The sequence below is a fragment of the Pelodiscus sinensis genome, chromosome 10 (assembly GCF_049634645.1).
Source record: "Pelodiscus sinensis isolate JC-2024 chromosome 10, ASM4963464v1, whole genome shotgun sequence".
NCBI lineage: Eukaryota > Metazoa > Chordata > Testudines > Trionychidae > Pelodiscus > Pelodiscus sinensis.
This window is the reverse complement of record NC_134720.1, coordinates 49,865,273-49,879,816: the sequence shown is the minus strand read 5'-3', so window position 1 is coordinate 49,879,816 and position 14,544 is coordinate 49,865,273. Positions and strand designations below refer to the sequence as shown.

Genomic DNA, 14,544 nt, shown 5'->3' with positions numbered 1-14,544 from the left:
AACTAGGGAAATGCAACCTAAATTGAGCTACTATAAGGTGGGTGCAAAGCTGTTGGAAAACCATTCCCAGAGAGTAGTTATCAATGGTTCACAGTCGTGCTGGAAGGAAATAACAAGTGCAGTCCTGCAGGGATCAATTCTGGGGCCTGGTTCTGTTCAATATTTTCATCAATGTTTTAGATCGGGGTGGGGAACCGAAGGCCCGGGGGCCAGATGCAATCCCCGGCTTGCCTAGATCTGGCTCCCCCCAGCATTGCGGAGCCCACGCTGGCGGTGGTGGGGGTTTTTTGTTTCTCGCTTATGTACAGCCTCTGACTGATTTTTCTGTGGATCAGTGGCCCCCCGACCCAAAAAAGGTTACCCACCTCTGATTTAGATAATGACACAGTACACAAAATTTGTGGATGACACCAAGATGAGAGGGGTCGCAAGTGCTTTGGAGGATAGGATTAAAATTCAAAATTATCTGGACAAACTAGAGAAATGGTGTGAAGTAAATAAGCTAAAGTTCAATAGGGATAAATGCAAAATCTCCATTTAGGAAGAAACAATTAAATGCATGCCTGGAAAGAAGTACTGTGGAAAAGGAACGAGGGGTCAAAATGGATCACAAGTTAAATATGAATCAACGGTGTGACACTGTCACAAAAAAAAGATATGATTCTAGGATGTATTAGCAGGAATGTTGTAAGCAAGACAGGAGAAGTCATTCTTCCACTCTACTCTGAGCTGAGTAGGCCTCCATCAGAGTATTGCATCTATTCTGGGCGCCACATTTCAACAAGATGTGGACAAATTGGAGAAAATCCAGAGAACAACAAAAAAACAATTAAAGGTCTAGAAAACAAGACCTCTGAGGCAAGATTGAAAACAGTGGGTTTCTTTAGTCTGGAAAAGTGACTGAGAGGGGACACAACAATTTTCAAATACATAAAAGGGTGTTATAAGGAGGAGAAAGAAAAATTGTTCTCCCTAACCTCTGAAGATAGGACAAGAAGATAGGACAGCAAGGGAGGTTTAGTTTGGACATTAGGGAAAACATCCTCTCAGGTTAGTTATCAGAAGGGTAGCCGTGTTAGTCTGAATCTGCAAAAGCGGCGAGGATCTCCTGTGGCACCTTATAGACTAACTGCAGTGTAGGAGCATAAGCTTTCGTGGGCAAAGACCCACTTCGTCAGGCGAAGTGTGGGTCTTTGCCCACGAAAGCTTATGTTCCTACACTGCAGTTAGTCTATAAGGTGCCACAGGACTCAGGTTAGTTAAGCACTGGAGTAAATTGCTTAGGGAGGCTGTTGAATCTCCATCACTGGAGATTTTTAAGAGCAGGATAGACAAACAGCTGTCCGGGATGGTCTAGAATAATGCTTAGTCCTGCCATGAGTACAGCCGGGCAACTCAAGGTAGCCAACTTACCCAAGCAATGTCTCTATAAATGTGGCAGGTTGAAAGGGTCTAAGAGTAAAATTCTGTCTGTGGTAGGCTTTCTGCGTGAGAAATCTTTTTTTCAGCTGACTATGGAAGAAGAGCAATAGCCAAACGGTTACGGGTTGGTGTAGATGATTAGAATGGGCATTTTACTAGCCTCTCTTGAGCTGAGTCACTGTGATATGAATTGACTTGCAGCGGTATTTTGGTGTCTCTTCCTCATGTTCAAAAGACACTGATTCTGCAGAGGACAAACTCGCCATCTGTTTTGAAATTAGGGAATCTTCCCATTCAGTGGTTTGTAACCTAGTCTTGAAAATCCGTTCTGAACAGAAGTTGGTAGATGGGGTTTGTGTCACCTTTTACATTCACACCAAAAGGCACAACTCTCAAATGCACATGCAGTTGTGTCCTGGATGTGTGTGTGTTCAAACACAGTACTTGCATGCATGCATGCCTAAGCTGTTAGACAAATCGCCCTTTTTTATGTGCAAAAGTCTAGTCTAAATGTGTAGTTTTGATAATGGGTGCAAATTAGGTACACATTTGCACATGCATTTCACACACAATGACACGTGCTTGTCTTTGGAAACTGCTCCACCTTGTATCTGTTTAAATAAAAGCATTGCATCTACTAGTGAGTTCTTAGAGTAATTTTGAGTGTTGCAATTTCACTGGGTTGAATCGCTTTTCTCCACTTGAATGGCTTAAACATCTTAATTTGTTTGGGAAATATTTGGCAGGAACTAAATCTGTTCTGTAATCCAGGTTTTGCTATGTTTTTGGAATACTGAGAAAATGTCTACAAAGGGAAGAATCTCAAAGAAGAATAGCTTGTCTAGCTGGCCTTAAAGTGGGCCAGAGAGCGTTCTTGCTTGGCATTGGCTGAACTCAGGAATGGTGTTATGCAAATGACCCATCTTGCTCTTAGGCTTCTGTAACCTCTACATATGGTAAAGCAAAGACATGTCCACCAGGATGTAATCACTTGTATATAACTCAGAGGCACCCAATCTGAATCAGGAGAGGATGTCTGCTGGAAAGTGCATTTCAAGCTTGCTGTGCCTTTTGTGCTTACACTTCAGTTCAGACAGAAGGCAGTACTTAATATTTGTGAGCAGCAGCCTGAATCCAGAGTAATACAATGCCTTACAAAGAGTTCTGTCCAAGATGTCTTGATACCCATCATAGTAATATCTGAGCATTTCAGTTGTAAGCTCTGGAGAACAAATTGAGTAGGTATATTGAGGGACGGGGGGGGATTTTCTGTAGATATGGAGCCAGAACAAGCTTCATTACTTCTCTGCAGACTGTGGGTCTCTAGGATGTGGTTAGTTAGAGGACCTGTCTGCTCTGCATGGGTGTTAGATCCCAGGGCATGACCTGGAAGAGTAGGGATTTTCACTAATATCCTTGCCTTAAGCCTCCCCTTCCTGCATGCAGCAGTTTTCATGATGCAGGACAAACTAAATGTACAGTCATAAGAACGGCTGTATTGGGTCAGACCAATGGTCCATCTAGCCCATATTCTCCCTTCAAAGAGTGGCAGGTGCCAGTTGCTTCAGAGGGGACGAAGAGAAGAGGGCAATTATTGAGTGTTCCATCCCGTCATCCGGTATCATCTTCTTGCAGTCAGATATTGAGGAACCCTGATCACCTTGAGTAACAGCTGTTGATGGACCTGTCTTCCAGGAACTTATCTAATTCTTTTCTGAATTCCATTCTGCATTAGGCCTTCACAGCATTGCCCAGTGACGAGTTCCATAGATTTACTGTGCGTTGTTTGAAGAAGTACTGTACTTGATTTTATTCATTTTAAACCTCCTAGCTGTTAATTTCAGTGGATGACACCTAGTTCTTGGGGTATGTGAAGGTGTGCATAACACTTTTTTAGTCATTTTATCCACACTCCTCCCAATTCCACAGACTTCTGTCATAAATTGTTTGTCTTTAAGGTGCCACTGGACTTCTTGTTATCCCCCTTCTCCTAAGATGAACAGTTCATCTTTTGAATCTCTCCTTATATAGAAGCTGTTCCATGTTCTTAATAATTGTTATTGCCTGTCTCTGTATTTTCTCCATTTCTAATACAGGTTGGACCTCTCTGGTCCGGCACCCTCGGTACCTGAGCTGTCCCGGACCAGGGATTTTGCTGGACCAGGGGAGGTCAGTGCTCCCCTGCTGGCTGCCCTGCTCCCGGGCTCCTCTCCTTGGGGCTCCCTGCCCTGCCGCTGGCTTCCCTAATGTTGGACTGGCACACTCCCACTCATCTGCCTGCCCAAGGGTCTCCTGGGGCTCCACTGCTAGGGCTGGCCCCACTGCTGCTCAGGATTCTGGCCAGCAGCCTCCACCACCCCTTCTTCAGCCATGGGGTTCCCTGGCAGAAGCTGCCCGATCACCTTGGCCCCGCTGCCACCAGTGGTTTGCTGGGATTCCAGGCTGGAGGGTGCGGGCCACGGGTAGTCCTGCAGCAGACTGGTTCCCCAGCTGGAGCCAGGACTCCCCAGTCACCTGGCTTCATTATTGCTGGGGGTTCCCTGGCTGGGTTGGGAGCTCCCTGGCTGCCGCCTGGCCCGCTAACACCAGGGATTCCCAGGCAGGGCAGGGGCTCCCCAGATGCCTCCTGGTCCAGCCTGGGCTCCCCAGTCCCTGCATTGCTCCCGCCTCCTCTGGGGCTCTTTGGTCCAGCAACATCTGTGGCCCTGCCAGACCATGGATGTTGCCGGATTAGAGAGTCCTGGATTTGGGAGGTTCAACCTGTAGATCTTTTGTGAGATGGAGCAACCAAAACTGCATGCCGAATTCAAGGTGTAGGCATACTATGGATTTATACAATGGTATTATGATATTTTTCTCTTAGAATGGTTTCTAACGTTAGCTTTTTTGATTGCCACTGCATGTTCAGGAGATGTTTTCAGAGAGCTAGCCACATCACTCCAAGATCTTTCTTCTAAGTTAGACTCCATTATTTTGTATGCATAGTTGGGGTTATGTTTTCCCGTGTGCATCGTTTTGCACTTATCAGCATTGAATTTTATCTACCATTTTGTTGCCCAGTCACCCCGTTTTGTTAGGTCTCTTTATATAACTCTTCGCACTCTGAAATTCTGTATTGTCAGCAAACTTTGCCATCTTACTGTTTACCCTTTTTTCTAGATCATTTATAAATATATTGAGCAACAGTGATCCCGGTACAGATCACCGGGGGACCCAGTTGTTATTTACCTCTCTCCACTGTGAAAACTGATGATTTCTATCTTTTAACCAGTTACTGATTTGTGAGAGGATCTTCCCTCTTATCCCATGACTGCTTCCTTTGCTTAAGAGTCTTTGATGAGTGACCTTGCCAATGGCTTCTGAAAGTCCAAGTACATTATAACCTTTGGATTACTCTTGTGTAAATGCTTGTTTGACCCCCTCACATAATTCTAATTATTGGTGAGGCATGCTTTCTCTTTACAAAACCTGTGACTATTCTCCCACATACAGTGTTCATCTATCCATCTGCTAATTTGGTTTTTTACTTGGGTTTCAACCAATTTGCCTGGTACTGAAGTTAGGCATACCAGCCTGTAATTAGTATGGCATACCAGCCTGTAATTAGTACAATGGCCTCTGGAGCTTCTTTAAGAAATCTGTCTTATATTAACTATCCTCCGGTCATCTGGTACAGAGGCTGATTTAAGCAATAGCTTACATACCACATTTAATAGCTCTGCAATTTCACATTTGAGATTCTTTGGAATTTTTGGGTGAATCCATCTTGTCCTGGTGACTTATTGCTGTTTAATGTATCACTTTATTCCAAAACCTCCTCTATTGACACCTCAATCTGGGGCAGTTCCTCAGATTTGTCTCTTGGGGGGGAGGAAAAGGCTCAGGTGTAGCAATCTCGTGCACATCCTTTGCTGTGAAGATCAATGCAAAGAATTGATTTTGCTTGTCTATAAAGACCTTGTCTTCCTTGAGTGCTCCTTTGATTATTTGGCAGGCTTCCTGCTTCTGGTATACTTAAAGCAACAAGTTTCTTAAGTTTTTGTGTCTTTTGCTAGTTTCTCTTCAAATTCTTTTTTTGGCTTGCATAAGTATACTTTTACATTTGACTTGCCAGAGTTTATGCTCCTTTCTGTTTTCCTGAGTAGGTTTTGACTTCCAGTTTTTAAAGGATATATTGTCTCTAATTCAATCTTTTACTCAGCTTAGCCATGGTGGCATTTTTTGGTCCTCTTTAAAAAAAAAAATCATTTTGGGTATAGATATAGCTTGAGTTTATAATACCGTGATTTAAAGAAGTTTCCATGTAGCTTGCAGGCATGCGCTTGTGACTGTAACTTTTCATTTCATGTAATTGGTCTCATTTTTGTGTCGCTTCTCTTTCTGGAGGTAAAGTCTGCTGTGGTGGGTTTCTTTGGTATTTCCCCTCAGAAAGATGTTAAACTGAATTATATATGGTCGCTTGGACACTTCATGAAGCATTGTGCAATCCTTTGGAAAGTATTAAAAAGTAAGATAGTAAGGGAAAGTGTAATATAAAAAAAAATCCCCCCAAAATGGGAAAGGGACAGAGGAGCCCAAAATGGAAAGGATTGGGTGAGATGGATGAGATGGGTTCCATGTGGGCCAGTCAACTTCAGTGTCACTGAAATGTTAAATCTTTCATTAACACACACATTCCAAAGAATGCCTATGCTTTTGAAAGTAGCCAGCCTCCCTTCTATTTGTGAATACGTTAGAGGCTTGTGGGTACTGTTGGGCTGGGATTGCCCTAGAAGTATCTAGATTAATAATTTCTCTCTGTGAACTTGATTTTCAGAGAAGTAAGCATCATCCACATTTTACAGCTGGTGAAATCAAAGTCCAAGGCTTTATTAGCATGAGCTTACTGAACGAGGACAAATAGTTTGGTCCTGGAAACAAAATATTAACCATATGTCTTGGCAGGATTTCACCTGTGAACATGTGCATTATGTTGTTTTTGTGGGTCTGGTTTTGGAACAGACTGACTTGCTTTTTAATTTAGCCTATGTTTCCCCACGGACGTGGTCCAGCTGTTGCATTTAGCAGCACTGGGTCCTCATTAGCACTCCTACATAGCAGAAGGAGTCGTTAGTGCTACTGACTTCTGGGGTGCAACTTGGTCAAAAACTTTCACCTGAAAGTTTTGTTGAATTCTTGAAGGAAATTCCATAACTCTGTCCTTTTTTTTTTTTTTTTTTTTTGAACAGCAAACAAGGATAACCTGCCAGAGCTAACAGGGGCCCAGAAGAATAAGCTGAAACACTTAACTATTGTAAGCTTGGCTTCCAGAATGAAGGTAAGGTACAGAAGTCTTGGCAAAGTGATGCCAACCATTTCTGCAAGTGGCATCCAAGTATTGTACGTGGGTGTGCATTAGGCTGCATGTGCGCTCTGGAAAAGCTGTGACTTGAAAATTACCTACAATGTACAGCAGTCCCCCTGTATTCATGGAACTCAGTAACTTATAATGGATTTTCAAGGAACGAGAGCTTGGAGTAGCTGAAGAACTCTATAAGTGTGAGAAATGGGCCTTCTGGAAGGAGTTTAGATTTACTAATGGAGATGGGACCCTCTGGTCCATCTGCCTCTTGAAAATCTTTGTCAATTCTAGGTAGGGATGTTGCTATCGGGTAATTGAATAGTCATGTAACCGCATGAAATCTTAGCGGTTGCACAAGTATTTGATAGACCCCAAGGGCGGGCCTGGCAGCACAGGGGGAGCTGGTCTGCAAGGGGAGACAGTTTAAAAACCAGCTCCTCACACAGACCGGCTGCCAGCTGCCCTGTAATGCTGCCTCTGGTACAGAGGGATGTGGAGCATCCTTTGTCCACAGGACGCTCGGACCCCCGCAATGGGGGGGCGGAGACGCAAGTGGCATCACGGAGCAGGTGTTGGGGTAAACTGGCTTTTAAGCTGACTCCATGGTGCCCACCCCCATGCTACTGCCTCTATCTTTTAAGCCTGCATCCCTCCCCCACACCAGCTCCTGCCCCCGCTGCCTCTGAAACAGAGGCAGCAAGGTGGGGGAGGGGGAATGCATGTAGTCAACAAAATTAACCAATAAGCCTAGGCTTATCAGTTTATCATATAGTCAAGTACATGTTGACATCCCTAGTTCGACGGGGGCAGGTGAGCAAAGCCCACAGGTAAGTGCTGAATGTGCGGGACTGGGAGATGGGTTGGAAATGGGGGGGACTACGGCCTATAATGGCAAGGAGAAAGGAGGGTCAGGGCACAACAGGGAGGCAAGATCAAATCAGTATCTTAGATGCCTATATACAAATGCGAGAAGTATGGGTAATAAGCAGGAAGAACTGGAATTGCTAACCAATAAATACAACTATGATATCATTGGTATTACAGAAACCTGGTGGGATGGGACGCATGATTGGAATGTTGGTATGGAAGGGTACGGCTTGCTCAGGAAGGACAGACAGGGAAAAAAGGGAGGAGGGGTTGCCTTGTATATTAAAAATGTACACACTTGGACTGAAGTGGAGATGAACGTAGGAGATAGCTGTGTAGAGAGTCTCTGGGTTAAGCTAAAAGGGGTAAAAAACGAGGGTGATATCATGCTAGGAGTCTACTACAGGCCACCTAGCCAGGTGGAAGAGGTGGATGAGGCCTTTTTTAAACAATTAACAAAACTATCCAAAGCCCAAGATGGGGGACTTCAACTTTCCAGACATATGTTGGGAAACTAACACAGTGAGGCACAGGCTATCCAATAAGTTTCTGGACTGCATTGGAGACAACTTCCTGTTTCAGAAGGTTGAAAAAGCTACCAGAGGAGAAGCTGTTCTGGATTTGGTTTTAACAAATAGGGAGGAACTAGTTGAGAACTTGAAAGTGGAAGACAGTATAGGGGACAGTGACCACGAAATAATAGAGTTCGTGATCTTAAGGAAAGGTAGAAGGGAGACCAGCACAATTGAGGTAATGGATTTCAGGAAGGCAGATTTTGATAAGCTCAGAGAACTTGTAGGTAAGGTCCCATGGGAAGCAAGACTGAAGGGAAAAACAACTGAGGAGAGTTGGAAGTATTTCAAAGGGACGTTGTTAAGGGCCCAAAAGCAAACCATTCCGCTGTGTAGGAAAGATAGAAAATATGGCAAAAGACCAGCTTGGCTTAACAAGGAGATCTTGCATGATCTCAAAATAAAAAAGAAGTCATATAAAAAATGGAAACTAGGACAACTAACAAAGGATGAATATAGGCAAGCAACACGGGAATGCAGGGGCAAGATTAGAAAGGCAAAGGCACAAAATGAGATCAAACTAGCTACAGGCATAAAGGGAAACAAGAAGACCTTTTATAAATACATTAAAAGCAAGAGGAAGACCAAGGACAGGGTAGGCCCACTGCTTAGTGAGGAGGGAAAAGCAGTAACAGGGAACTTGGAAATGGCGGAGATGCTCAATGACTTCTTTGTTTCGGTCTTCACCGAGAAGTCTGGAGGTGTGCCTAACGTAGTGAATACAAGCAGAGAGAGGGTAAGTTTAGAAGATAGGATACACAAAGAACAAGTTAAAAATCACTTAGGAAAGTTAGATGTCAGCAAGTCACCAGGTCCTGATGAAATGCATCCCAGGATACTCAAGGAGCTGATAGAGGAGGTATCTGAGCCTTTAGCTATGATCTTTGAAAAATCATGGCAGACAGGGGAGATTCCAGAAGACTGGAAAAGGGCAAATATTGTGCCCATCTATAAAAAGGGGAATAAGAACAACCCAGGAAACTACAGACCGGTCAGTTTAACGTCTGTCCCAGGGAAGATAATGGAGCAGGTAATTAAGGAAATCATATGCAAACACTTGGAAGGTAATAAAGTGATAGGGAATAGCCAGCATGGGTTTGTGAAGAACAAGTCATGCCAAACTAATCTGATAGCTTTCTTTGATAAGATAACGAGCCTTGTGGATAAGGGAGAAGCGGTGGATGTCATATTACCTAGACTTTAGTAAGGCATTTGATACGGTCTCGCATGATATTCTTATTGATAAACTAGGCAAATATAACTTAGATAGGGCCACGATAAGGTGGGTGCATAATTGGCTGGATAACCGTAGTCAGAGAGTTGTTGTTAACGGTTCTAAATCCTGCTGGAAAGGGATAACAAGTGGAGTTCCTCAAGGGTCTGTTTTGGGACCCGTACTGTTCAATATCTTCATCAATGATGTAGATATTGGGATAGAGAGTACGCTTATTAAGTTTGCAGATGATACCAAACTGGGTGGGGTTGCGACTTCTTTGGAGGATAGAGACATAATTCAAAATGACCTTAGCAAGTTAGAGAAATGGTCAGAGGTAAACAGGATGAGGTTTAATAAAGAGAAATGCAAAGTGCTCCACTTAGGAAGGAACAATCAGTTCCATACATACAAGATGGGAAGCGACTGTCTAGGAAGGAGCATGGCGGAAAGGGATCTAGGGGTCATAGTGGACCACAAGTTGAATATGAGTCAACAGTGTGATGCTGTTGCAAAAAAAGCAAATATGATTCTAGGTTGTATCAACAGGTGTGTTGTAAGCAAAACTCGTGAAGTCATTCTGCCACTCTACTCTGCGCTCGTTAGGCCTCAGCTGGAGTACTGTGTCCAGTTCTGGGCACCACATCTCAAGAAAGATGTGGAGAAATTGGAAATGGTACAGAGAAGAGCGACAAGAATGATTAAAGGTTTAGAGAACATGACCTATGAAGCCAGGCTTCATGAACTGGGCTTGTTTAGTTTGGAAAAAAGAAGATTAAGGGGGGACATGATAGCGGTTTTCAAATATCTAAAAGGGTGTCACAAGGAGGAAGGAGAAAATTTGTTCCTCTTGGTTTCTGAGGACAAGACAAGGAGTAATGGGCTTAAAGTGCAGCAGGGGAGGTTTAGATTGGACATTAGGAAAAAATTCCTAACTGTCAGGGTGGTCAAATATTGGAATAAATTGCCAAGGGAGGTGGTAGAATCTCCCTCTCTGGAGATATTTAAGAACAGGTTAGATAGACATCTGTCAGGGATGGTGTAGACAGAGCTTGGTCCTGCCTTGAGGGCGGGGGGCTGGACTCGATGACCTCTTGAGGTCCCTTCCAGTCCTATTATTCTATGATTCTATCATTCTAGGTAGGGTGGGGTGGGAACTGACTGTTTTATCCTTCACAATGCTGCCACTCAAACCCACTCTCCAGAACTTACTGTAATAAAAGCTTATCGTCTTATGTGTGACATAATCTAATAGTAGCTGCCTCCTTTGTTCCACTCACTCACTGTTTATTGTACACATCCTGCAAGTAAACGTTGGTTTGATTGCATGTTTCTACTAGTCCTACTTCCAGTCTAAGCTCAGCTTTCCATTCTGTGCCTAGGAGTGACTGTTTGTTCTTGGATTTCCTGTTTCTAGTGCATTCCTTACTCTGTGTTGCTCAAAGATCTGGACATGAGGAATCTGAGGGAGCTGGAAGATCTAATCATTGAAGCTGTGTATACAGACATTATTCAGGGGAAACTGGATCAGCGCAACCAGGTGCTGGAGGTGGATTTCTGTATCGGCAGAGACATTCAAAAGAAGGACATCAGTAATATTATTAAAACGCTTCAAGAATGGTGAGCAGGAGGCTCTTCTACCTGTTTAGGAATGTCTCAAAGGAAATAGCTCATCCTGTTCTTTCAGAATCCTATAAGAATTAAAGGTTGGCTTAGTTTCAGTATATTCCATTTATTAGTACTCTTATACCATTAAAAGTCCCCTCCTGGACAAAAACCTGACATCTTCCCCTAGCCTTTCCTAGACAGCCCTCCATATAATTTTGGAATCCCAATGTGGCCCTCAGGCCAAAAAGTTTGCCACCCCTGATCTAGGCAATTAGATGTTTGTCTAATCTACTCTTAATCTCCAATAATAGAAATTCCAAAACCTCCTTAGGCAATTTATTTCAGACTTAACCAGCCTCACAGGAAGTTTTTCCTAATATCCAACCTCAACTTCCTTTTCTGCAACTTAAGCCCATTGCTGCTTATAGAATCCTAGAACTGGAAGGGACCTCAAGAGGTCATCAAGTCCAGTCCCTGCTCAGAGCAGGACCAAGCACTGTCTAGATCAGGGCTATTCAACATGTGGCCCACAGCTTGTTTGTTTGCGGCCCTCAGTGCAGTTTGGGTTTATGCGGGGCTCAACATGCAGCCCACAGGTGGGAGCTTTTGAACATGGCCTCCACCAGGAACACACTCCACAATGGCGAGGCATCTCCCAGGTGGGATGAGCATTGAAAGACGCAATTGGACAGGCTGGGTGGGACGGGTGCAGGGTGTCAGCATTTCTAGCCCCTAAGAAGGAGGTGCCAGGAGTGCTGTGGCATTGTGTGAAAGAAGCTATTTGCATATATATTTGCATGTATATGAAACAAGACTTAAGTTGAGGCCCTCAGCGTGTGCTGTGAGTAACATTGTGGCCCCCGGGGCTTCCAAAGTTGAGTAGTCCTGGTGTAGATCATCTCTGACAGGTGTCTGTCTAACCTGCTTTTAAATATCTCCAGTGATGGAGATTCCACACACTCCCTAGGCAATTTATTCCAGTGCTTAACAGGAATATCCAGTGATCACAGGAAATTTTTCCTAATGTCCAGCCTAAACCCCCCTTGCTGCAGTTTAAGCCCATTGCTTCTTGTCCTATCCTCAGAGGCAAAAGAGAACAATTGTTCTCCCTCCTCCTTGTAACACCTTTTTAGATACTTGAAAACTGCTATCATATCCCCTATCACTTTTCTGTTTTCTAAACTAAACAAGCCCAGTTTCTTCAGCCTTCCCTCTTAGGTCATGTTTTCTAGTCCTTTAATCATTTTTGTTGCTCTTCTCTGGACCTTCTCCAATTTCTCCAAATCTTTCTTGAAATGTGGCAGCCAGAACTGGACACAGTACTCCAGTTGAGGCCTAATCAGTGCAGAGTAGAGCGGAAGAATGACTTCTCGTGTCTTATTCACCACACTCCTGTTAATGCATCTCAGAGTCATGTTTGCTTCTTTTGTGACAGTATCACATTGTTGACTTATTTAGCTTGTGATCCACTGTGACCCCCAGACCCCTTTCTGCAGTGCTCCTTCCTAGGCAGTCATTTCCCATTTTGAATGTGTGCAACTGATTGTTCCTTTCTAAATGGAGTGCTTTGCATTTGTCCTTATTGAATATCATCCTGTTTATTACTTATAGAATGCCACCGTCTTCCTTCTCTTTGTCCACTAACCCTTTGGTGATGAGAATTACTCAGACAAATCTTACCAAACTGTATCTTGGAGTCACGGTACTTTAAACTTCACTTCTGAAGTGCTTCAGAAATCTCTGTAGGCCTCCCTTCATTGCTGGAGATGAAACAGACCTCATGCTTTTGGCTGAGACCATTTTACTTTGATTATTCTAGTGTATTTTTACCATTTTTCTAGGAAACTGCCTTTCATTTCTTCCTGTAGGATTCCTCCATTACCCAGAGGAGTTGCCATTTTTCTATGTCACAAGGACTGTGACTAATTCCCACTTTACTACATAATACAGTTGTTGTCTAGCTATTATGGATGCATTAGAAATAACTAAGATTAAGTAGCTGGGTAAGTGTGGTAACTTGGGTCACTTAGTTTTTCTCTCTTCCCTTCTCCATTCCTCTTCCCTACCACCTCCCCTCCAAGGAAGTAGTGCAGTAGCTTCTTGGATCTTTTTGCATTGCTTGAGTCCCTTTCTATTCCTTCCCACTTGAGTACCTTTTCCGCTGTGATTGAAAGTTGAGACCTTCTTTGAGAGCATGCCTACATGTACCAGCAGATGGGCACTGTGGTGATTGATTTACAGGTCTAGTGGACACATGCTAAATAGACCATTGATTGCTCTCTCCTTGATTCCAGGACCCTAGAACAGGAAGTGTAAAGAAAGTCAGAACAAGAAGCATAAAGGAAGTCATAGTGATAGAAATGTAGCCGTGTTAGTCTGGTGTAGCTGAAACAAAATACAGGACTATGTAGCACTTTAAAGACTAGATCTGCCCTTAGTGAAGGAGTGTTCTTGTCATCCAATTTGTTTATTTCTTAGGGGGACCTTATCAGTGTCACTCTTAGGGTATGTCTACACTGCGCAGCCATTTCGGGATACCAGAGGTAAAATATTTTTCGAAATAACAGGCGTGCTGTTTCGGCATCCCCTGTAACCCTCGTTTCATGAGGGTGAAGGGATGTTGCAAAATAGTGCATTATTTTGAAATTTGGTGCTGTGAAGACACTCCAAATTTCAAAATAAGCAATTTTGAAATAGAATTGAAATAAGATATGCAATTTGTGTATCTTATTTTGAGTTTAGGGTGCTGTGTAGACGCACCCTTATTTTCTGAGTAATTAAAAAACCCAAGTTTCTAATATATCCCCTTTTCAGTAGCAATTCCTGCTCTTTGAAAAAAGTTTGAACATGTTTTTTGGCTTCTTTGTGGTGAATCTAATAGGATCTAATAGAGCAATTCCTCCAGACATGCTGGGACCAGCCTCTGCTTCCTCTCTGTTCACACACCTGTTTACTACCTCTCTTGTTTCAGCTTTGGCTCTGCTGCTGCTGGCACATATTAAATTTCAGGGCACAAGGAAGTGTGTAAATTCCTTTTAGACTGACCATCAATGGAGCAGTGAAACTGAGTAGGTGCAAAGTAGTGCTGTGAGACACACAGTAAACAGACTGAAACAGAATAAAACATCTTTTCCCTCTAAGTTCTTTCATCTCTAATCATCTTAGTTGCTAATGTAAATATAAGTCCCCAGACTTTTTCAGACAGAACTGTGATTCCCCTCTTCCCCCCCCCCAAAGTGAGTGTCCCTTTCAAGCAATCCAGCATTGAATGCATGAGTGTTGTTCCATTTTCAGGTGTGATGGGTGTGAAGCAGTTCTGTTAGGAATTGAACAGCAAGTGCTTAGAGCCAATCAGTACAAAGAGAACCACAACCGAACTCAGCAGCAGGTCGAGACAGAGGTAGGTGTGGAAGCTCTCCTGTCCGCTCTGGTGATAAGTGTGTCTGATACACCAAGTTTCTCGTGGTGAATTTCTGTGCTTATTAAAGTGAGAAACTAAGGGGCTTGGCTCACGCTTAATG

At 43.4% G+C, this 14,544-nt stretch overlaps 1 protein-coding gene across 4 annotated transcripts in view; it reads left to right on the top strand.

Annotated features, from left to right (window-relative positions):
- Positions 1 to 14,544, top strand: part of COPS7B (COP9 signalosome subunit 7B) — a 40,202-nt gene that overhangs the window by 19,466 nt on the left and 6,192 nt on the right. For all 4 annotated transcript variants that reach the window (XM_025179168.2, XM_075938153.1, XM_075938152.1 and 1 more), the window contains exons 4-6: positions 6,651 to 6,739; positions 10,833 to 11,035; positions 14,318 to 14,423. In XM_025179168.2, coding sequence (XP_025034953.1) covers positions 6,651 to 6,739; positions 10,833 to 11,035; positions 14,318 to 14,423 — 398 coding nt within the window. The remainder of the gene's footprint in view (positions 1 to 6,650; positions 6,740 to 10,832; positions 11,036 to 14,317; positions 14,424 to 14,544) is intronic.